This window comes from Scyliorhinus canicula, chromosome 18 (assembly GCF_902713615.1).
Source record: "Scyliorhinus canicula chromosome 18, sScyCan1.1, whole genome shotgun sequence".
NCBI classification, from domain to species: Eukaryota; Metazoa; Chordata; class Chondrichthyes; order Carcharhiniformes; family Scyliorhinidae; genus Scyliorhinus; species Scyliorhinus canicula.
Genome location: NC_052163.1, coordinates 112589033 through 112611463, shown reverse-complemented (window position 1 = coordinate 112611463; position 22431 = coordinate 112589033). Strand labels below are relative to the sequence as shown.

Below are 22431 nucleotides of genomic sequence, written 5' to 3'. Positions count from 1 at the left end.
CTAGGAAGTCCACATCCAGGGTGTCGCTCCCGACTTGGCTCGCAGCTCCAGGACCGGTCCTTCTACGTAGGCATGTCCGACTCCACAAGGCAGATACCTTGGTGGACAGGGTACACTTGCTCCACGCCAACCCCCGGTATGCCTACGTGGAGTTCCCCGATGGCCGCCAGGATACGGTCTCGCTCAGGGACCTGGCTCCCTCAGGTTCCACTCCCACACACTCCCCCACCCACATGCCACCCTCCCCTCCCCCGGCGCTCCCAACATTAGCCCCACCAGGTCCATCACTCCTTCCCCTGCCCACGCAAGAGGACAAGGAAGATTTTGGCACGCTCCTGGAGTCATCCGACTACTGGCCAGCACCAACACCGCCAGCACCGACGTCGGCGACACCAGCACCGCCAGCGGCGACACCAACACCGCCAGCACCGACGTCGGCGACACCAACACCGCCAGCACCGACGTCGGCGACACCAGCACTGCCATCGCCGCCACCGAACCATCAGAGCACCGAATCGACTTAACCTTTAACGGGCACTGGACTATCAAAATGGACATTTTTCTTTCTCCCTCCCCACTGTAAATTATTTGCAAAACTGTATATAGTTCCACACCACCCCTGCCGGACTCATTTTTAACAGGGGGTGAATGTGGTGAACCACTGTGTGCACCTGTATTAGGGGATGTAAGGTAGGACCTGCACTACAGGTTCGCCGGTAGCCCCTGCCGGCTAGCTCCGCCCACAAGGAGCCGTATAAATATGCGTGTCCTCCTTCTGATCAGCCATTTCGCCAGCTGCAGCAGGAGGCCACGCATCTGACTGTAATAAAGCCACAGTTGTACCAATCTGAGTCTTTCGTGCAATTGATCGTGCATCACACATTCTGGATTGCAACAATTCACTGGATAAAACAAAATTCTCCATCATTCCTAGTTCTTTTGCCAATAACCTTAATCTAGCTCCTCTGGTTACTGATTCTTCTGCCAGTGGAAACATTTCCACCTTATTTACTCTTACCACAGCACCGTGTAATTTTATTAAGGGCAGAAAAGTGGCGCAACGCAATGCGACTGGTAGATATCGGGAGACTCCCTCTTCCGGGATCTAACCCCTTCGCCGTGCCTCGCGATCTTGTGGACATTGCAATGTGAATCCCACCCAATTGTGGGTGCAGTCACTTTCTGGCAAATCTGCATATTAGAGCGAGGCAGCTAGTCTCAATGTATATTGCATTCCCGAGTTCTAACCAAGGTCTGGGATCTAATCTCTTTGCCTTGGGAAACTTTGGTGAATGCAGTTCAGTGCTGGGCTCCATTACTGGGGACCAGATTAATAGCACTGGTGGGGGTTTCCCAAGTGATTGGAGGCCCAGAGGTGGATGCCCTCTGGGCAGGGTATCCTGGCAGTGCCACCTGGATGTCAGCAGCAGAGGGTGCAAGCCATGCAAGGCCCTGTCCACATCGGCAGGTCCGGGAGGTCCTGCTGTCGACCAATGGCGGGTCATCACTTTTTTGGTGGTGGTGGTTGGGGGGGGGGGGGGGAAAGAGATTTCCACACCCGTTTATACACCTCCAGAAACGTGTGCACCGAGAGCTGATAGTCCTACCCCTGAACGACCTCACTCCAACTTTTCCCATGCACTGCCAACTCCATCAAAATTCCAGTCGATGAGATTGTACAGGGGTTTATTAAAATATACATGATATGTCCACGAGTGACATTAATGCAGAAGGATATTCCAAAATGCTTCACAAAGGGTGGGATTGGGGTTTGAGTAGAGAAAGGAAACATTGTGTGAAATGCAGCTTTGGAGAGAGTGTAAAATGGATGGTTGGAGATTGGTGTACATAAACCAGTTTGGCAATGTAAAACAAAACTGACAACTGGGTGGAGTATATAAAAAAAAATCAGATGAAGGAATTTGCATTTATGTAGGACCTGAGAGTGATTAGAACTGTAGCCTCACGGCGCCGAGGTCCCAGGTTCGATCCCGGCTCTGGGTCACTGTCCGTGTGGAGTTTGCACATTCTCTCCGTGTCTGCGTGGGTTTCACCCCCACAACCCAAAGATGTGCAGGGTCGGTGGATTGGCCACGCTAAATTGCCCCTTAATTGGAAAAAATGAATTGGGTACGCTAAATTTATTTTTTTTAAATGCAGGACCTTATATGAACACAGGACATTCCAAAGCATTTTACAACCAAACATAATACATTTTTTGACGCGTGGTCACTGTTGTAATGTAGGATGAGCGGCAGTCAATTTATGAAAGGCAAGATCCCGCACACAATGTGGTAATGACTGAAGAATCTGTTTTAGTGATGTCGATGGGTAAATATTGGCCAGAACATCGAGTTTAATTCTTATCCATCTTCGAAATACCGACCATGGTATCTTTTACATCCACCTGATAGGGCAAACAGGGTTTAAGATTTCATCCAAAGGTTGCCAACACTGACAGTGTAGCATTTGCTAAGTACTGCACTGAAGGATCAGCTCCAGTCTCTGGAGTGAGGTTTAGACCCACAACCTCCTGACTCACGGGTGAGAGTTCCAGCCACTAGGCTACGGCTAACAACCTCATTTAACATCATTTTAATTATTTTAACAGCACCAACGGTTCGAGCTCCCCCTCAGCTTTTGCTTCACTTGGCCCGTGCTCTTAGTTGACTTTCTTCTCCAGCTCCTCGTTATTTATGGGCATGCCTTTCAGAAAGAAGTTGGAGCAAGTGACGCAGCGAACTGCCAGGAGCTGAGCGCCAAGAGCGAAGAGGATGTTGGCATAGAGGAAGGATGATACGACATCCTGTGGGACACGATATGTGAAGGCAGTACGTGGGTGTAGCGATGCGCCGATGTGGGAAAATTGCGCCTGGAGAGAAGGAAATTAAAAAGGCATTAAAATATCAACAAAAAAAAATTAGGTCTTTCCCCAGTACCACACAACAACAACTTGCATTTACATAGTAGCTTGAACTTGGTAAAAAAATATTCTTCGGCAGCACACAGGAGGATGAGGAAGAATTTCTTCTCTCAAAGAGTGGCGATTCTTTGGAATTCTTTACCCCAGGAAGCTTTGGAGGCCGAGTCCTTGAGTGTTCATGCTGAGGTTGATAGGTTTTTACTCAGGAGGGAAATTAAGGGTTATGGTTATGGGCCATTCAAAGAGCTGAATGGCCCACTCCTATCACTGCTTCTCATGGTCTTAAAGCTAACACTGAGTCACATAGATGATATTCGGAGAGATGACTCAAAGCTTGGTCAAAGAGAAAGGTTTTAAGCACTGTCTTCAAGGGGGAAAGTGAGCAAGAGAGTGCACAAGAGGAAATTCCAAAGCTTGTGGATCAGGCAGCTGAAGGCAGGGCCAACAATGGTGAGGCAGTTAAAACTGGAAACATGGAGGGCAGCACGGTGGCGCAGTGGGTTAGCCCTGTTGCCGCACGGCGCCGAGGTCCCAGGTTCAATCCTGGCTCTGAGTGACTGTCCGTGTGGAGTTTGCACATTCTCCCCCGTGTTTGCGTGTGTTTCGCCCCCACAACCCAAAGATGTGCAGGCTAGGTGGATTGGCCACACTAAATTGGCCCTTAATTGGAAAAATCAATTGGGTACTCTAAATTTATAAAAAAAAGAAAAAAAAAAGAACACTGGGGACTTGCAAGAGGCCAGAATTAGAGGTCTTAGGAGTTGTAGAGCTGGGGAAGCTTGCGGAGATCGGGAGGGGCAAGATAATGGAGGGTTTTGAAAAAGGATGAAAATGTTAAAATCGAGGCATTGCAAGATGAGGAGTGAATGCAGGTTAGCCAGCACAGGGGAATGGAACTCGGGCTAATTAGGTTATGAGCAGCAGAACTTTGGATGAACTCAGGCAGGTTGCCAGATGGGATGCTGCCCAGAGAGGGGCGTTGTTATGGAGATGGAAGCTCTTGATGATAGAAGTGTGTATTAGAAGCTCTGCTCAGAGTCAAATAGAAAGCCAAGATGGCAAATAGTCTTAATATCAGTTAACTTCATATAAGTTCCCTTTATAATGAGTCTGATTTAAAAAAAACATGCCTGACCTTTCACTTTCGAGCCTCTCTCGCTCCATGACTTTGCTAAACAGAACCCACCCCTTAATTTCATTCTCAGCTTCCCAATGACATTGACTTTGAACACTACACCTGTGACGTACCTGGGCAATGGCTCCTGCAAACACCACGGTCAGATCGGGCATCCACTCACAACCGGGATCAATCAGGCCATAGAGTGCCAGGCCAAAGAAGGGCACCAGGTAGAACATGTTGACCAGCATCTGAAAGAGAGAATTAATTTCTTTTTAAAAATAAATTTAGAGTACCCAATTCAATTTTTCCAATTAAGGGGCAATTTAGCGTGGCCAATCCACCTAGCCTGCACATCTTTGGGTCGTGGGGGCGAAACCCACGCAAACACGGGGAGAATGTGCAAACTCCACACAGACAGTGACCCAGAGCCGGGATTGAATCTGGGACCTCAGCGCCTTGAGGCAGCCGTGCTACCCACTGTGCCACCGTGCTGCCCAGAGAGAATTAATTTCAACCCATCGTTTAAAGTAACAACAGAACAGAGAGTGTGAGTGTGCCAGGAACTGACCTACTGGACATTAGTGTGTGTGTAGTGTGTGTGAGTGAGTAAAAGTATGAGTGTGAGTAGGATTGTGAGTGTGAATGTGAGTTTGAGTGAGGAGTCAGAGAATGGGCCAGATTTTGACTACCAAGACAGGTATCACAGTCAGGAAATATCTTGACTCACTGGACCGGTCTAGCTATAAAGTGCACAATATTAGCTCGAGGGAACAGGTGCAGGACAGTCGGACCTCCTGATGTGGAAGCAGAATGTAGGTGGCCAGGAGGTTGGTTGAGTGTTAAGGTGGGCTGGTTAGAAGATCCAGCTTGATTCACTAGAACTTTGTCCCAGTTGTTATAGCAGCTGTTCGGCCCTCTAGCCCTCACCTTCTCACTCACCCCCATTGACCCTCATACCCTCTCTGCCAACCCATGCCCCTCACACCTCTCAGTCTCCTCATATCCTCCATGCAAAATCAATGCCAAACCATACCTTTCACCTATACTCCATGGCCCATCATGCCCTCCCCGCCTACTCCATAACCACTCACCCAGTATCCACCATGGGCAGACCTTAGGAGCTGCGTGGCTATGAAAGGAAATAAATTTATTGCAATCTAATACTCCTCTTACTCCTACACATTTGGCAATGAAAAAACACTCATTCATAAAATCCATTGAAAGCTTTTAAATCACGAGTAGTTAATCTCTTATAAAAATAAATAAACCACCATTCGAACCCTACATCAAACCTTTAATAGGCTCTTTAAGTTGTCAGTCAAACCATGAACTCAGAACCACTTGCTAACACATTGGAAGCTTTTGAAATTCAGTCAAGCATTTATAATAACATAATGATCACCGTTGTGGAAATGTCAACAAAATGCTCTATTGAAACTGACCAGATGCTACTTTTTTGTACCTTATCTCTGTAAATCAAAGCAGTTCAGTAGTTTTTAAAAAACCCTCACTGACCTTTTCTAAAAGTTTAAATAGCAGAACATTTAAAAAACTTCAGCTCATGTGTTAGAACATAGAACATAGAACAGTACAGCACAGAACAGGCCCTTCGGCCCTCAATGTTGTGCCGAGTCATGATCACCCTACTCAAACCCACGTATCCACCCTATACCCGTAACCCAGCAACTCCCCCTTAACCTTACTTTTTAGGACACTACGGGCAATTTATCATGGCCAATCCACCTAACCCGCACATCTTTGGACTGTGGGAGGAAACCGGAGCACCCGGAGAAAACCCACGCACACACGGGGAGGACGTGCAGACTCCGCACAGACAGTGACCCAGCCGGGAATCGAACCTGGGACCCTGGAGCTGTGAAGCATTGATGCTAACCACCATGCTACCGTGCTGCCCTTATACAGACCTTATCCATTCCATCAATTCATTACTCCCATACTGTGGATTCCGGCTTTGCAAAAGCCACAATGGGGTCTGGTTCACCTCAGCACTAAGTTCAAATGGTCTTGCTGAGTTCAAGTTTCCCTCCTGCGTGAATCACACCCCAACACACTTCCCCCCCGACCAGCAGAAATTGTGCGTGTAGATGAGTGTGTATGCGAGTGTGTGAGAGTGCGTGTGTGTATGTTTGAGAATATGTGCATGTGCACGAGTATGTGTGTGACAGTGTGAGAGTTTGTGTATGTGCGAGTGTGAGAGTGTGCACGCGAGAGCGTGTGCGCAAGAGAGTGCACGAACGAGCGTGTGAGTGAGCGAGTGTCCAGCCGGTGGAAGTGCCAGATGCACAATAAGCACACACCAACAGTAGAAAAACAACTTGCATTTCTATAAAGTCTTTAGGAAGGAAAATATCCTAAAGCATTTCACAGAAGTGGTAAACAAACAAATTTTAACAGTGAGCTATATAAAGCGATATTAGAACACATGATTAGCACTGCTGCCATGTTCCCAGGTTCGATTCCCGGCTTGGGTCACTGTCTGTGCTGAGTCTGCACGTTCTCCCCGTGTCTGCGGGGTTTCCTCCGGGTGCTCCGGTTTCCTCCCACAGTCCAAAAACGTGCAGGTCTGGCCATGTAAGTTGTCCCTTAGTGTCCAAAGGTTAGTTGGGGTTACAGGGTTGCAGGGAGGGTCTAGGTAGGGTGCTCTTTCAGAGGTGCAGACTCGATGGGTCGAATGGCCTTTTTCTGCACCGTAGAGGTTCTATGATTCTATGAGATGATCAAAGGATTGGTCAAAGAGGGTTTTTAGGCGTATCTAAAATAAAGAAAGCGAGGCAGAGAGGTTTAGGGAGGGATTTGCAGAGTTCAGGGCCCAGGCAGCTGAAGGTATGGCCACCAATGATGGAGAGATTAAAATCAGGGATGCACAGAGACCGGAATTGGAGGTACACAGATATCTGGACAGTTCTCGGGTTGGAGGACATGCCCAGAGATGGGAAGGGGCGAGGTCATGGAGGGATTTAAACATGTGAATTGAGATTTTAAAAGCATAGCTTTGGCATACTGTAGAGATCAACCGATCAGAGACTCTACCCACCCATGTGGCCTTCCCCCACACCCCATGTATACTCTACCCCATTGCAGTCAACCACTTGCCTGGATCTTGGGATACATCACTGGGTCCGACAGGTACGGCTCCTGATCAAAAGCGTAGGTGTCACAAGTTTCAAAGGAACACTCGAGGGCAATCTAAATCAGACAATTATAGATCACAAGCAAATCAAAATTACACCAAACATGGTCTAACGGTTGGTGGGTTAGGTGGGGGTGAACTTTAATCTAACTCTCACTATGCAGGAAGCCCGTTGGGTCAGGTTTTACATTCTACTCAATATTGCTCTGTTTCCTTCAATGGAACATGATATTGGGCAGGGTGGAAAACCCACACTGCCCTTAATCCAGTCAGTTTCACACCAAGGGGTATGATTAAGACCCCACATAAATTGTCAGTAGACGGAGCTGTGATATGAACAGAGTAACCCTGCACAATCACTACAGTGTAGACAATGGATTGTATTTTTAACAATCCAGAGGCCCAGGCTAATGCTCTAGAACAGGAGTGGGCAAACTCTTCTGTGCAAGGGCCACATTCAGAAATTCACAATTTTAAAGGGCCGCATAGTATATTAATTAATAGTCCCGGTTGTAACCAATTAGCGTGCGGCATATACCTCAGCGCTTCCCCCGGCGGCATCCTGCCTTTAGCCCTCTTTTTCTCTACTTTTCAAAAATGGCGCTTCACCCGGTTATGATTCTGGGCGCCTCATATAGAACATAGAACAGCACAGAACAGGCCCTTCGGCCCTCGATGTTCTGCCGAGCAATGATCACCCTACTCAAGTCAACGTATCCACCCTATACCAGTAACCCAACAGCCCCCCCCCCCATTAACCTTATAAAAAAAAAATAATTTAAATAAAAATTAAAAAAAATTTTTTTTTTTGAGGACTTGACCTTGGTGGGCTGCATAAAGACCTTTGGCGGGCCGCATGCGGCCCGCGGGCCGTAGTTTGCCCACCCCTGCTCTAGAAACAGGGATTCAAATCCCACCACGGCAGCTGATGGGATTTAAATTCAATTAATAAACTCCGGAATTCATCTCAGTAATGGAGACCATGAAACTCTCATCGATTGTTGGAAAAACCCCATCTGGTTCACTAACGCCCTTTAGGGAAGGAAATCTGCCGTCCTTACCTGGTCTGGCCTACATGTGACTCCAAACCCACGGCAAAGTGGTTCACTCCTAACAACCCTCAGAAAAGGCCGAGCAAAACACTGAGTTCAAGGGCAATTAGGGGTGGGCAACAAACACTGCCCCTTTCTAGTGATACCCACATCCTATGAAAGAATAAATTCAAGGGTGGCACAGTGGTGCAGTGGTTAGCACGGCTGCCTCAGGGCGCCGAGGATCAGGGTTCGATCCCGGCCCTGGGTCACTCCATGAAATGAAAATCGCTTATTGTCACGAGTAGGCTTCAATGAAGTTACTGTGAAAAGCCCCTAGTCGCCACATTCCGGCGCCTGTCCGGGGAGGCTGGTACGGGAAGTTTGCATGTGGAGCATGGTATGTGGAGTTTGCACATTCTCCCCATGTCTGTGTGGGTCTCACCCCCACAACTATTGGATTGTCCATGCTAAATTGTCCCTTAATTGGAAAAGAAAATAATTGGGTACTCTAAATTTATTTTAATAAAATAACAAATTCAAAGAAATTAAAGTTCCCATCGGCAATTTCCCCACCCTGAAGATGCTGATTCCTGCTCTAGTGATAGTTGTCCAGATGTCAGCCTGGGCGATGTGTCTGGTGGTTGCACTCTGAGGGCCTTGCCTTACCACCAAAATCCACTTCCCAGGTCACTGGATAGCGAGCAATTATCAAAGATTCCTCGAAATGTGGTTGAACCAGCTCGGGTAACTCACGGTGCAATTGCCAGCAAGTCTGATTTGCTTTTTCAAATGAGTCATTGTCCGAACCAAGGTAAACATTTCACTGGAAATTAAATCAAACACACAGAGTTGTCCGAGAATGGGGACTTAAAGAATAGTTCACAAGCTAGACTCAGAAAATAGTTAGAGCAACTTCTCACACATTCAGGATATTTTCATTTGTTTTATGCTGCTGCTGGTTCAGAGATGATTGGGGGTAAGTTCACCATGAGAAAGGCCCTTGTTCTTCTTCCAATAACATTGTGAGATTTTTAAGATCAAGCTCAGGGGGCAGGCGGAACCTCAGCTGAATTTTTAATCCAAAAGATTGTAGTTCCAACAGTGTGGCACTCCCAAAGCACTGACCCCCCCACCAATGCAGCACTCCCTCAGTACTGACCTCCCAACAGTGTAGCTCTCCCTCAGTACTGACCCTCCGACAGTGCGGCACTCCCAAAGCACTGACCCCCCCCCAACAGTGCAGCACTCCCACATTACTGACCCCCCCAACAGCGCAGCACTCCCAAAGCACTGACCTCCCAACAGTGTAGCATTCCCACAGTACTGACCCTCCGACAGTGCGGCACTCCCACAGTACTGACCCTCCGACAGTGTGGCACTCCCAAAGCACTGACCCCCCAACAGTGTAGCTCTCCCTCAGTACTGACCGCCCCAACAGTGCGGCACTCCCAATGCACTGACCACCCAAACAGTGCAGCACTCCCACAGTACTGACCCTCCGACAGTGCAGCACTCCCACAGTATTGACCGCCCCAACAGTGCGGCACTCCCAAAGCACTGACCCCCAACAGTGCAGCACTCTGACAGTACCGACCCCCCAACAGTGCAGCACTCCCAAAGCACCGACCCCCCAACAGTGCAGCACTCCCAAAGCACCGACCCCCCAACAGTGCGGCACTCCCAATGCACTGACCACCCAAACAGTGCAGCACTCCCACAGTATTGACCGCCCCAACAGTGCAGCACTCCCAAAGCACCGACCCCCCAACAGTGCAGCACTCCCAAAGCACTGACCCTCCAACAGTGCGGCACTCCCAAAGCACTGACCCCCAACAGTGCAGCACTCTGACAGTACTGACCCCCCAACAGTGCAGCACTCCCAAAGCACCGACCCCCCAACAGTGCAGCACTCCCAAAGCACCGACCCCCCAACAGTGCGGCACTCCCAATGCACTGACCACCCAAACAGTGCAGCACTCCCACAGTATTGACCGCCCCAACAGTGCAGCACTCCCAAAGCACCGACCCCCCAACAGTGCAGCACTCCCAAAGCACTGACCCTCCAACAGTGCGGCACTCCCAAAGCACTGACCCCCAACAGTGCAGCACTCTGACAGTACTGACCCCCCAACAGTGCAGCACTCCCAAAGCACCGACCCCCCAACAGTGCAGCACTCCCAAAGCACCGACCCCCCAACAGTGCAGCACTCCCAAAGCACCGACCCCCCAACAGTGCGGCACTCCCAAAGCACTGACCCCCCCCCAAACAGTGCAGCACTCCCACATTACTGACCGCCCCAACAGTGCAGCACTCCCAAAGCACCGACCCCCCCAACAGTGCAGCACTCCCAAAGCACCGACCCCCAAACAGTGCAGCACTCCCAAAGCACTGACCCCCAAACAGTGCAGCACTCCCAAAGCACTGACCCCCCCAACAGTGCGGCGCTCCCAAAGCACTGACCCCCCAACAGTGCGGCGCTCCCAAAGCACTGACCCCCAACAGTGCAGCACTCCCAAAGCACTGACCCCCAAACAGTGCAGCACTCCCACAGTACTGACCGCCCCAACAGTGCGGCCCTCCCAAAGCACCGACCCCCCAACAGTGCGGCGCTCCCAAAGCACTGACCCCCCAACAGTGCGGCGCTCCCAAAGCACTGACCCCCCAACAGTGCAGCACTCCAACAGTACTGACCCCCCAACAGTGCGGCACCCCCACAGTACTGACCCCCCAACAGTGCGGCACTCCCAAAGCACCGACCCCCCAACAGTGCAGCACTCCCAAAGCACCGACCCCCCAACAGTGCAGCTCTCCCTCAGTACTGACCCTCCGACAGTGCGGCACTCCCACAGTACTGACCCTCCGACAGTGCGGCACTCCCACAGTACTGACCCCCCAACAGTGCGGCACTCCCTCAGTACTGACCGCCCCAACAGTGCAGCACTCCCACAGTACTGACCCCCCAACAGTGCAGCACTCCCAAAGCACCGACCCCCCCAACAGTGCAGCACTCCCAAAGCACCGACCCCCCCAACAGTGCAGCTCTCCCTCAGTACTGACCCCCCAACAGTGCAGCACTCCCACAGTACTGACCCTCCGACAGTGCGGCACTCCCACAGTACTGACCCCCCAACAGTGTGGCACTCCCTCAGTACTGACCGCCCCAACAGTGCGGCACTCCCACAGTACTGACCCCCCAACAGTGCAGCACTCCCAAAGCACTGACCGCCCCAACAGTGCGGCACTCCTAAAGCACCGACACGCCAACAGTGCAGCACTCCCACAATACTGCCCCCCCCCCAGCAGTGTACTATTTCAACAGTACTGACCCCCCCAACGGTGTAGCACTCCCTCAGTACTGACCCTGACAGTGCAGGACTCCCTCAGTACTGACCCTCTGACAGTGCAGCACTCCCTCAGTACTGACCCTGACAGTGCGGCGCTCCCTCAGTACTGACCTTCTGACAGTGCAGCACTCCCTCAGAACTGACCCTCTGACAGTGCAGCGCTCCCTCAGTACTGACCCTCTGACAGTGCAGCTCTCCCTCAGTACTGACCCTCTGACAGTGCAGTGCTCCCTCAGCACTGACCCTCTGACAGTGCAGCGCTCCCTCAGTACTGACCCTCTGACAGTGCAGCACTCCCTCAGTACTGACCCTCTGACAGTGCAGCACTCCCTCAGTACTGACCCTCCGACAGTGCGGCCCTCCCAAAGCACTGATCCGCCAACAGTGTAGCACTCCCATAGTACTGACCCTCTGACAGTGCAGCACTCCCTCACAGTAGCATAGTGATTAGCACTGTTGCTTCACAGATCCAGGGTTCCAGGTTTGATTCCTGGCTTGGTCATTGTTTGTGCGGAGTTTTCACTTTCTCCCCGTGCCTGCGTGGGTTTTCTCTGGGTGCTCTGGTTTCCTCCCACAGTCCAAAAATGTGCAGGTTAGGTGGATTGGCCGTGCTAAATTGCCCTTAGTGTCCACAAAGTTCTGGTTGGGTTGAGTTGGGATGGGTGTTGTTACTGGGTTATGGGGATAGTCTGGGGGTGTCGGCTTAGGTGGGTTGCTCTTTCCTAGGGCCAGTGCAGACTCGATGGGCCGAATAGCCTCCTTCTGCACTGTAAATTCTATGAATACTGACTCCCCAACAGTATCATATTCCCTCAGTACTGACCTTCCTACAGTGCAGCACTCCCTCAGTATTGACCCTCTCACAGTGCAGCACTCCCTCTGTACTGACACTCTGACAGTGCAGCACTCCCTCAGTACTGACCCTCTGACAGTGCAGCACTCCCTCAGTACTGACCCTCTGACAGTGCAGCGCTCTCTCAGTACTGACCCTCTGACAGTGCAGCACTCCCTCAGTACTGACCCTCTGACAGTGTGGCACTCCCTCAGTACTGACCCTCTGACAGTGCGGCACTCCCTCAGTACTGACCCTCTGACAGTGCAGCACTCCCTCAGTACTGACCCTCTGACAGTGCGGCACTCCCTCAGTACTGACCCTCTGACAGTACAGCACTCCCTCAGTATTGACCCTCTGACAGTGCAGCACTCCCTCAGTACTGACCGTCTGACAGTGCAGCACTCCCTCAGTACTGACCCTCTGACAGTGCGGCACTCCCTCAGTACTGACCCTCTGACAGTGCAGCACTCCCTCAGTACTGACCCTCTGACAGTGCGGCACTCCCTCAGTACTGACCTTCTGACAGTGCAGCACTCCCTCAGTATTGACCCTCTGACAGTGCCGCACTCCCTCTGTACTGACCTTCGGACAGTGCAGCATTCCCTCAGTACTGACCCCCTGACAGTGCAGCACTCCCTCAGTACTGACCCTCTGACAGTGCCGCACTCCCTCTGTACTGACCTTCGGACAGTGCAGCATTCCCTCAGTACTGACCCCCTGACAGTGCAGCACTCCCTCAGTACTGACCCTCTGACAGTGCAGCGCTCCTTCAGTACTGACCCTCTGACAGTGCAGCGCTCCTTCAGTACTGACCCTCTGACAGTGCAGCACTCCCTCAGTACTGACCCTCTGACAGTGCAGCACTCCCTCAGTACTGACCCTCTGACAGTGCAGCGCTCCCTCAGTACTGACCCTCTCACAGTGCAGCACTCCCTCAGTACTGACCCTCTGACAGTGCAGCACTCCCTCAGTACTGACCCTCTGACAGTGCAGCACTCCCTCAGTACTGACCCTCTGACAGTGCAGCACTCCCTCAGTACTGACCCCGACAGTGCGGCACTCCCTCAGTACTGACCCTCTGACAGTGCGGCACTCCCTCAGTACTGACCCCCTGACAGTGCAACATCCCATCAGTTTAGGAATTTGGGCCAAATGTCTGCCGCGGACTTGAACCCACTGTCCTCTGAGTAGAACTGAGTTTGCTGCTCATTGAAAAATAGTAACAGAGGAGGTGGAAGGACGCTGTGTTTGGTGACAGACTGAAATTGGTCTGCAGGAGATCCAACCAGAACACACCCTGAAAAACTGAAATGATCCTGTATTTCAGAGTTAGAAACATTAAGAGGAGAGTGGACTTCAAAGGGTGAATCAAACAGTGTCAGTCCAGCCAGCCAAACAAGTCTGATCCCAGTTCCTTTATCGGCTGTTACTTACAAAGCCCCTGAAGACAGTGAAGGCAGCAGCAATCAGCAGGTAAACTATGAAGACCAGATCCAGGGGGCGTCGGTACAACCACTTGCTCTGTTCCATGGCAATCTGAGGAAATAGCAACAGCATAATCCTCAATAAACAGTCAATCCAGATTATTCACCTCACACGACTGAACATAATCAATGGCAAAAGAAAACCTGAGATTTTATCATTGATGAACAATAATCAGCTAATAGTCCTATTTAATAAAATAATATAGTGAATAATTAATCTATAGCGAATCAAGAACAGCCAGTTAATAGCAAGGTATAAATATTCGTTAATAAGTCACCATTACAAGAACTCCCTTCATTATAACTGTTTAAATACAAAGCTCCCTCTACACTGTCCCAAACAAACACTCCCAGGACAGGTACAGCACGGGGTTAGATACAGAGTAAAGCTCCCTCTACACTGTCCCCATCAAACACTCCCAGGACAGGTACAGCACAGGGTTAGATACAGAGTAAAGCTCCCTCTACACTGTCCCCATCAAACACTCCCAGAGCAGGTACAGGATAGGGTTAGGTACAGAGTAATGCTCCCTCTACACTGCCCTCATCAAACACTCCCAGGGCAGGTACAGGATAGGGTTAGGTACAGAGTAATGCTCCCTCTACACTGCCCTCATCAAACACTCCCAGGGCAGGTACAGGATAGGGTTAGATACAGAGTAAAGCTCCCTCTACACTTCCCTCATCAAACACTCCCAGGGCAGGTACAGGATAGGGTTAGATACAGAGTAAAGCTCCCTCTACACTTTCCTCATCAAACACTCCCAGGGCAGGTACAGGATAGGGTTAGATACAGAGTAAAGCTCCCTCTACACTGTCCCCATCAAACACTCCCAGGACAGGTACAGCACGGGGTTAGATACAGAGTAAAGCTCCCTCTACACTGTCCCATCAAACACTCCCAGGATAGATAGAGCACGGGGTTAGATACAGAGTAAAACTCCCTCTACACTGTCCCCATCAAACACTCCCAGGACAGGTACAGCACGGGGTTAGATACAGAGTAAAGCTCCCTCTACACTGTCCCCATCAAACACTCCCAGGACAGGTACAGCACGGCGTTAGATACAGAGTAAAGCTCCTTCTACACTGTCCCCATCAAACACTCCCAGGACAGGTACCGCACGGGGTTAGATACAGAGTAAAGCTCCCTCTACACTGTCCCCATCAAACACTCCCAGGACAGGTACAGCACGGGGTTAGATACAGAGTAAAGTACCCTCAATGTAACTCACGCCTGTTAATATCCTTCGCTCTCAGAGTAATCAGTGGTCTGATATATCCAGGTTATTCCAGATGCTCCTTACCTGGTCCGCCGTTATCCGTGGCAAAGCTTTGGGCATCCTATAGATTTTCTTTCCAGCCCAAATTGGGATCAACACATAGGGAATATTCAGCAGGAAGGCAGGACGGATTTCAGTTCCAAATTTACCTTCATGATTGAATACAAAAATGATAGGCTGAGCTACTGACAAGCCAAAATCATTCACGTTGTGCTCTTTGTAAATCATTGCTCTTTGCTTCATTGTTAAAATATTATTTTCACAAGAGGTTAGGTGGAGATTCCAACCATTTCAATCCAATTTCTGAATAAAACACTCCCAGGGTATACAATGGGGTGAGATACAGAATAAATCTCCCTCTGTACTCTTTTGGTGGATATTATATGATCACAGTACATTTTTGCAGCATGCATTAGGATTATCACTTATCTCTATGTTCCTTTCCACCTTTAAAACGCTTCTACTAATTTGCCATTTCGACCAAGCTACTGTAATTTGCCTTAGTGTCTCCTTATGTGGCTCGGTGTCAAACTTTGCATCATTATGCTCCTGTGAAGTGTTTTGGGTGCTATCTATATGTACGATGTGATTTATTCACAATTCTTGCTCCCGTATTCTTTCTCCCTGTTCGGTGTAAGTTTCCTGGGAATAAGCTCAATCGTCGACAGTCGCTTACCTACAACGGTTCCAAGTAAGAGGGTAACGAGACTAATGAGCATGGATCCCAGCCAGTAAAGGCCAACAGTTCGGTAACTCCACCTGTGGGTGAAATCACAAGGTTTTGTGATTACGTGGTACATTCGTCCTGTTATGTATCAGGGAATACATTCCGGCTGGTTCCGCGTCACGTGATGTGTGGTTACGTCAGAATGTTTGCGTAGGCTTTGAGCAGATCACCACCTTTGACTGTGTGAGCAACACCAGGGCCTGGTTTAGTACAGTGGGCAAAACAGCTGGCTTCTAATGCAGAACAAGGCCAGCAGCGCGGGTTCAATTCCCGTACCAGCCTCCCCGAACAGGCGCCGGAATGTGGCGACTAGGGGCTTTTCAGAATAACTTCATTGAAGCCTACTTTGGGGCAGCATGGTAGCATTGTGGATAGCACAATTGCTTCACAGCTCCAGGGTCCCAGGTTCGATTCCGGCTTGGGTCACTGTTTGTGCGGAGTCTGCACATCCTCCCCGTGTGTGCGTGGGTTTCCTCCGGGTGCTCCGGTTTCCTCCCACAGTCCAAAGATGTGCCGGTTAGGTGGATTGGCCATGATAAATTGCCCTTAGTGTTGGGTGGCGTTACTGGGTTATGGGGATAGGGTGGAGGTGTTGACCTTGGGTAGGGTGCTCTTTCCAAGAGCCGGTGCAGACTCGATGGGCCAAATGGCCTCCTTCTGCACTGTAAATTCTATGATAATCTATGATAATCTACTTGTGACAATAAGCGATTATTATTATTAATATTAATAAACCTCTCATCGTGTTTCACAAGAATCCAGAGTGCGAGCACCTCCATACCATTTCTCTTTGTGGTAACTAAGAAATATAACACTTCCTCACGACAATTTGTTTCAGCTCCCAGTACAAGCACAGTTCATGCAGTTGGTTTTAAGTTTGTTAACGTTCTAGTGAATGTGTGCTAGACCATCTCCGAGGTCAGTCTCTCCTTCCAGAGATGCGGTGCCCTGAATTAAACATAGTGCTTCAGATAGAGTGTGAGCTGCTGTTTGATGCCTTACCTCAGGGTTATGGCTGCTATCATCATCAGATAGAGCGCATAATGGACTGTCCCATCCCAGTAACAGATCAGTATACCGTAAGCACTGCGGAGATACGGTTCCCCCTGTCAAAGGAGCAGAGCATCAGTGTGGGCCATCCATCTCCACTCTAACCACCGTCCATCCAACCCCAAACACCGCCAAGTTACAACCATAAAAAGTTGATCAACTTTGATGAAACAGTAGAATGGAGGAAATCACAACTGAGGCTTTGACAACCACTCAGCACACACCCTTCATCATGGTAAAGTGCCAGCGTTTCACACCTCATCCCACCCCGTTTGGGAACGGGAGGTCCCCATCACTAACCTCCAGCCCCTTATATTCAGGCCCTAGCTCCCCAGTGACAAAGAAGCATTTTTACCCTTCCCACCTCCCTCACTGTCTCACCTCACACAGCAGTGGATAAACATTATCACCACGTCAAGGTACAGTCCCCAGGGAGGAGTTGCGATGGTTTGTCGTGGGGTGGGGAGCCGAAATTGCAGCAGGAGAAAGAGGAGTAAAGAAAGAACTTGCATTTGTATAGTGCCTTTCACACCCTCAGGATGTCTCACAGATAGATCATACGATGCCTGAGCCCCGTTTTACAGTTGATGAAGTACACATGGCCACAGGAGCCCAGTTAGCTCAGTCAGCTGGATGACTAACTAGTATGTGGCCCAAATTAACACCACAAGTGCAGGTTCAATTCCCGATCCAGCTGACGTAGGCTTGGGACCCCCCCTGAGAATGGAAATCAATGACAAACCACCACTGCCAAAAACTGCCCAGGAAACAGCTCCAGGTGAAGCATCAACAGATAATGAACCAAAGACCTGTCATTAAGCAGAACTCTCATGAATGAATTGCGCAGAGTTACTGCGACATAGGAGGTTGCCATTTGGCCCATCAAGTTCACTGTTGTGGTGGAGGAAAGACAGCAGCAAATTGGTGCACAACAAGATCCCAAAAACAGCAATCACCAAAGGATCTGTTTTCGTGAAGTTGTCGTGAGATGTGCATTGGGCAGAATTCCTGTGCTCTTTGAAATATTGGATCCACATGAGAAATCAGACGGGGCTTTGATTCAACAAAGCCCCCCCCCCCCCCCCCCCCCCCCCCCCCCCCCCCCCCACCGGCAGTACTGCAGCAGAGCACTAAAATGGATTATGGCCTCAAATCTCCTGAGTAGAGGGAAAGTTTGAATTATGTATGGGGCCCATGGGAGATTGACTGAATCACCAGATAAATGAACTGAATAGCAGCAGGAGAGTGAGAGAGTTCAACAAAATGCTCTCCAGCATCAGTAACAGAGAGTTCTGAAGTTACCTCCTTCAAGTAAAATCCCATGAATCCTTTGATGTAGCCATCCTGTTCCAGGGAGATAACTAAATCGATGACACTTGTGAATGAGAACACAGCGAAGGCTGCAACAAAAGGTAAGAAGTTATTCAATGCGCCAAGTCACACCATCCCACTTCATGTTCCACTTCGGAAGGACAGAGTGGATGGTAAGGGAGGTGGCGTTGCTCTGTTATTTAAGGATGACATCCAGACAATAAGGGATGACATCGGTGCTATGGAGGATAAGGTTGAATCCCTTTGGGTGGAAATCAGGAATAGTAAGGCAAAAAAGTCACTGATAGGAGTAGTCTATAGGCCACCAAATAGTAACATTATGGTGGGGCAGGCAATAAACAAAGAAATAACGGAAACATGTAGAAATGGTACAGCAGTTATCATGGGGGATTTTAATTTACATGTAGATTGGTTTAACCGGGTCGGTCAAGGCAACCTTGAGGAGGAGTTTATAGAATGTATCCGCGATAGTTTCCTAGAACAGTATGGAACCTACGAGGGAACAAGTGGTCCTAGATCTGCTCCTGTGTAATGAGACAGGATTGATTAATGATCTCGTAGTTCGGGATCCTCTCGGAAGGAGCGATCACAATATGGTGGAATTGAAAATACAGATGGCGGGTGAGAAGGTAAAATCAAACACTAGTGTTTTGTGCTTAAACAAAGGAGATTACAATGGGATGAGAGAATAGCTAGCTGAGGTAGACTGGGAGCAAAGACTTTAAGGTGAAACAGTTGAGGAACAGTGGAGAACTTTCCAAGCAATTTTTCACAGTGCTCAGCAAAGGTTTATGCCAACAAAAAGGAAGGACGGTAGAAAAAGGGAAAATCGACTGTGGATATCCAAGGAAATAAGGGAGAGTATCAAATTGAAGGAAAAAGCATACAAAGTAGCAAAGATTAGTGGGAGACTAGAGGACTGGGAAATCTTTAGGGGGCAACAGAAAGCTACTAAAAAAGCTATAAAGAAGAGCAAGATAGATTATGAGAATAAACTTGCTCAGAATATAAAAACAGATAGTAAAAGTTTCTACAAATATATAAAACAAAAAAGCGTGGCTAAGGTAAATATTGGTCCTTTAGAGGATGAGAAGGGAGATTTAATAATGGGAGATGAGGAAATGGCTGAGGAACTGAACAGGTTTTTTGGGTCGGTCTTCACAGTGGAAGACACAAATAACATGCCAGTGACTGATAGAAATGAGGCTATGACAGGTGAGGACCTTGAGATGATTGTTATCACTAAGGAGGTAGTGATGGGCAAGCTAATGGGGCTAAAGGTAGACAAGTCTCCTGGCCCTGATGGAATGCATCCCAGAGTGCTAAAAGAGATGGCTAGGGAAATTGCAAATGCACTAGTGATAATTTACCAAAATTCACTAGACTTTGGGGTGATTGGGGTGAGCAGATTGGAAATTAGCAAACGTGACACCACTGTTTAAAAAAAGGAGGTAGGCAGAAAGTGGGTAATTATAGGCCAGTTAGCTGAACTTTGGTAGTAGGGAAGATGCTGGAATCAATCATCAAGGAAGAAATAGCGAAAGCATTTGGATGGAAATTGTCCAATTGGGCAGACACAGCATGGGTTCATAAAGGGTAGGTCGTGCCTAACTAGTTTAGTGGAATTTTTGAGGACATTACCAGTGCAGTAGATAACGGGGAGCCAATAGATGTGGTATATCTGAATTTCCAGAAAGGTCTTGACAGTGTGCCACACAAAAGGTTGCTGCATAAGATAACGATGCATGGCATTAAGGGTAAAGTAGTAGCATGGATAGAGGATTGGTTAATTAATAGAAAGCAAAGAGTGGGGATTAATGGGTGTTTCGCTGGTTGGCAATCAGTAGCTAGTGGTGTCCCTCAGGGATCAGTGTTGGGTCCACAATTGTTCACAATTTACATAGATGACTTGGAGTTGGGGACAAAGTGCAATGTGTCCAAGTTTGCAGATGACACTAAGATGAGTGGTAAAGTAAAAAGTGCAGAGGATACTGGAAGTCTGCAGAGGGATTTGGATAGGTTAAGTGAATGGGCTAGGGTCTGGCAGATGGAATACAATGTTGACAAATGTGAGGTTATCCATTTTGGTAGGAATAACAGCAAAAGGGATTATTATTTAAATGATAAAATATTAAAACATGCTGCTGTGCAGAGAGACCTGGGTGTGCTAATGCATGAGTCGCAAAAAATTGGTTTACAGGTGCAACAGGTGATTAAGAAGGCGAATGGAATTTTGTCCTTCATTGCTAGAGGGATGGAGTTTAAGACGAGGGAGGTTATGCTGCAATTGTATAAGGTGTTAGTGAGGTGTTAGGTTATAGGGGTCTACAGCATAGAAAAGGCCCTTCAGCCCATCTGGTTTGCGTCAGTCAAAATCAAACACCCAAGTATTCTAATCCCATTTTCCAGCAATTGGCCCATCGCCTTGCATGCCTTGGCAGCGCAAGTGCACATCAAAATGTTATGAGGGTCTCTGCCTCCACCACCCTTTCAGGCAGCGAGTTCCAAACTCCCACCACCCTCTGGATGAACAAGTATTTCCTCACATCTCCTCTAAACCTTTTCCCCCTGGTCATTGATCCCTCCACCAAGGGGAAAAGTTTCTTCCTGTCTACTCTATCGATGCCGCTCATAATTTTGCACATCTCAATTATATCCCACATCAGTCTGCTCAGCTCTAAGGAAAACAACCCCAGTCCATCCAATCTCTCTTACCAGGCAACATCCTGGTAAATCTCCTCTGCCCCCTTTCCAGTGCTATCACATCCCTCCTATAATGTGGGTTCCAGAACTGCACACAATACTCTAGCTGTGGCCTAACCAACGTTTTATACAGAGTCACCAGCGAATCAGACACCCTGAAAATTGCCACCAGCGGCCGTGGGGCCAGGTCTACACAGAGTGTTAAAGAAAGAGCCCCAGAAGCCGATTAATTTGACCCAGGACCAGAACTTATGTGTATGGTTAGCCGGCCCACGTGAGCAAAGCCCACATTTATCCTCAAACCCAGGGGAAAAAAAGCTCATCTTAGCCCTGGTCAAGTGTGTCCTGTGCAAAACCTTGAATTGAATCAGACGCAGCCAGGCACATGAAGACGTGAAGTTGACCCTGTGAAGAGCCTCACTTCACACCTCACCATTAAGAATGGGACCCAATTCACCCTCCCATGTCATTCTCACACCGCTCAACGGATCAGAATCCGTTGCAATGATATGGCCATATATGTCCGAAATAGACCCCCCATTGGGTCCAGCCAAAGACAGAATCTTCTTCAACAGAGAAGAGGGTGGTGCCAAAGGAAAAGCTTTGCGTGAAAAATTGCGAATTTGAAAATACCTGAAAAGACTAGAAGTGGGCGGTTCGAATTTTTCAGCTAACTCCTTAATACTAGTAAACCTCCCCTCCACAAATAGGTCCCCAAACCTCTCCAGATCTTCCTCTCCCAGGGATTAAATGTCGACTCCAAACCAGCTGGTAGGGAAAGGTGATTGTTACAAATGGGGTGAAATGAAGACAGGGAAAGGAACTTGAAATGCCGCCTAAACTACTTCCAAATTCTTAGGGAGGACACCACCACTGGATTCAGTGAAAGTCTAACAGGGGAAAAGGCAACGGTGCAGTAACTATTGCACGCATACTACAGGAGCACGCTTCCATTTGTCCCCAGATAGATCTGGGATCGCCAAGCCACAACAATATTTTCTGAATATTGGCTACCCAATTGTAAAACAACAAATTGGGTAGGGACAAGCCCCTGACTGCCTATCTCTTTCGAACAACGCACCACGGATTCTGGGCCTCCTACCTGCCCAAATAAAGGAAGATATCAATTTGTTGCTCTTACCAAAAAAAGATTTGCAGAGGGAAACGGGGAGACACTGAAAGAAGGATACAAATCTCGGGAGCACATTCATTTTAATAGTCTGAACTCGACCCGCTAAGGATAGGGAAGGTTGTTCCACTTCTGCAAGTCCATTTTAATACTGCTAACCAGACTAGTGTACTTTAGTTTATGAAGTTAGGCCTAGTTCGGGGCCACCCAGGCGAAAGCTGGTCCTGGCCAGGCGAAAATGTAACATCCCCAGTTGGGCCTTCCTCCCAAGGGGAAACACCTCACTATTGTTCAAGCCCAACTTGTACCCAGAAA

The 22431-nt window shown here is 48.9% G+C and overlaps 1 protein-coding gene across 2 annotated transcripts in view; it reads right to left on the bottom strand.

The window, feature by feature from the left end:
* Positions 1-2111: 2111 nt before the first annotated feature.
* Positions 2112-22431, bottom strand: part of tm6sf2 (transmembrane 6 superfamily member 2) — a 28444-nt gene continuing 8124 nt past the window's right edge. The window contains exons 3-10 of one of the 2 annotated variants that reach the window (XM_038778117.1): positions 18255-18352; positions 16905-17008; positions 15852-15934; positions 15200-15324; positions 13843-13944; positions 7158-7250; positions 4172-4291; positions 2112-2872 (exon numbers count right to left, since the gene is read on the bottom strand). In XM_038778117.1, the coding sequence (XP_038634045.1) occupies positions 2663-2872; positions 4172-4291; positions 7158-7250; positions 13843-13944; positions 15200-15324; positions 15852-15934; positions 16905-17008; positions 18255-18352 (935 nt within the window). In that variant the 3' untranslated portion in view covers positions 2112-2662. The remainder of the gene's footprint in view (positions 2873-4171; positions 4292-7157; positions 7251-13842; positions 13945-15199; positions 15325-15851; positions 15935-16904; positions 17009-18254; positions 18353-22431) is intronic. The other variant, XM_038778118.1, reaches the window with a different exon arrangement.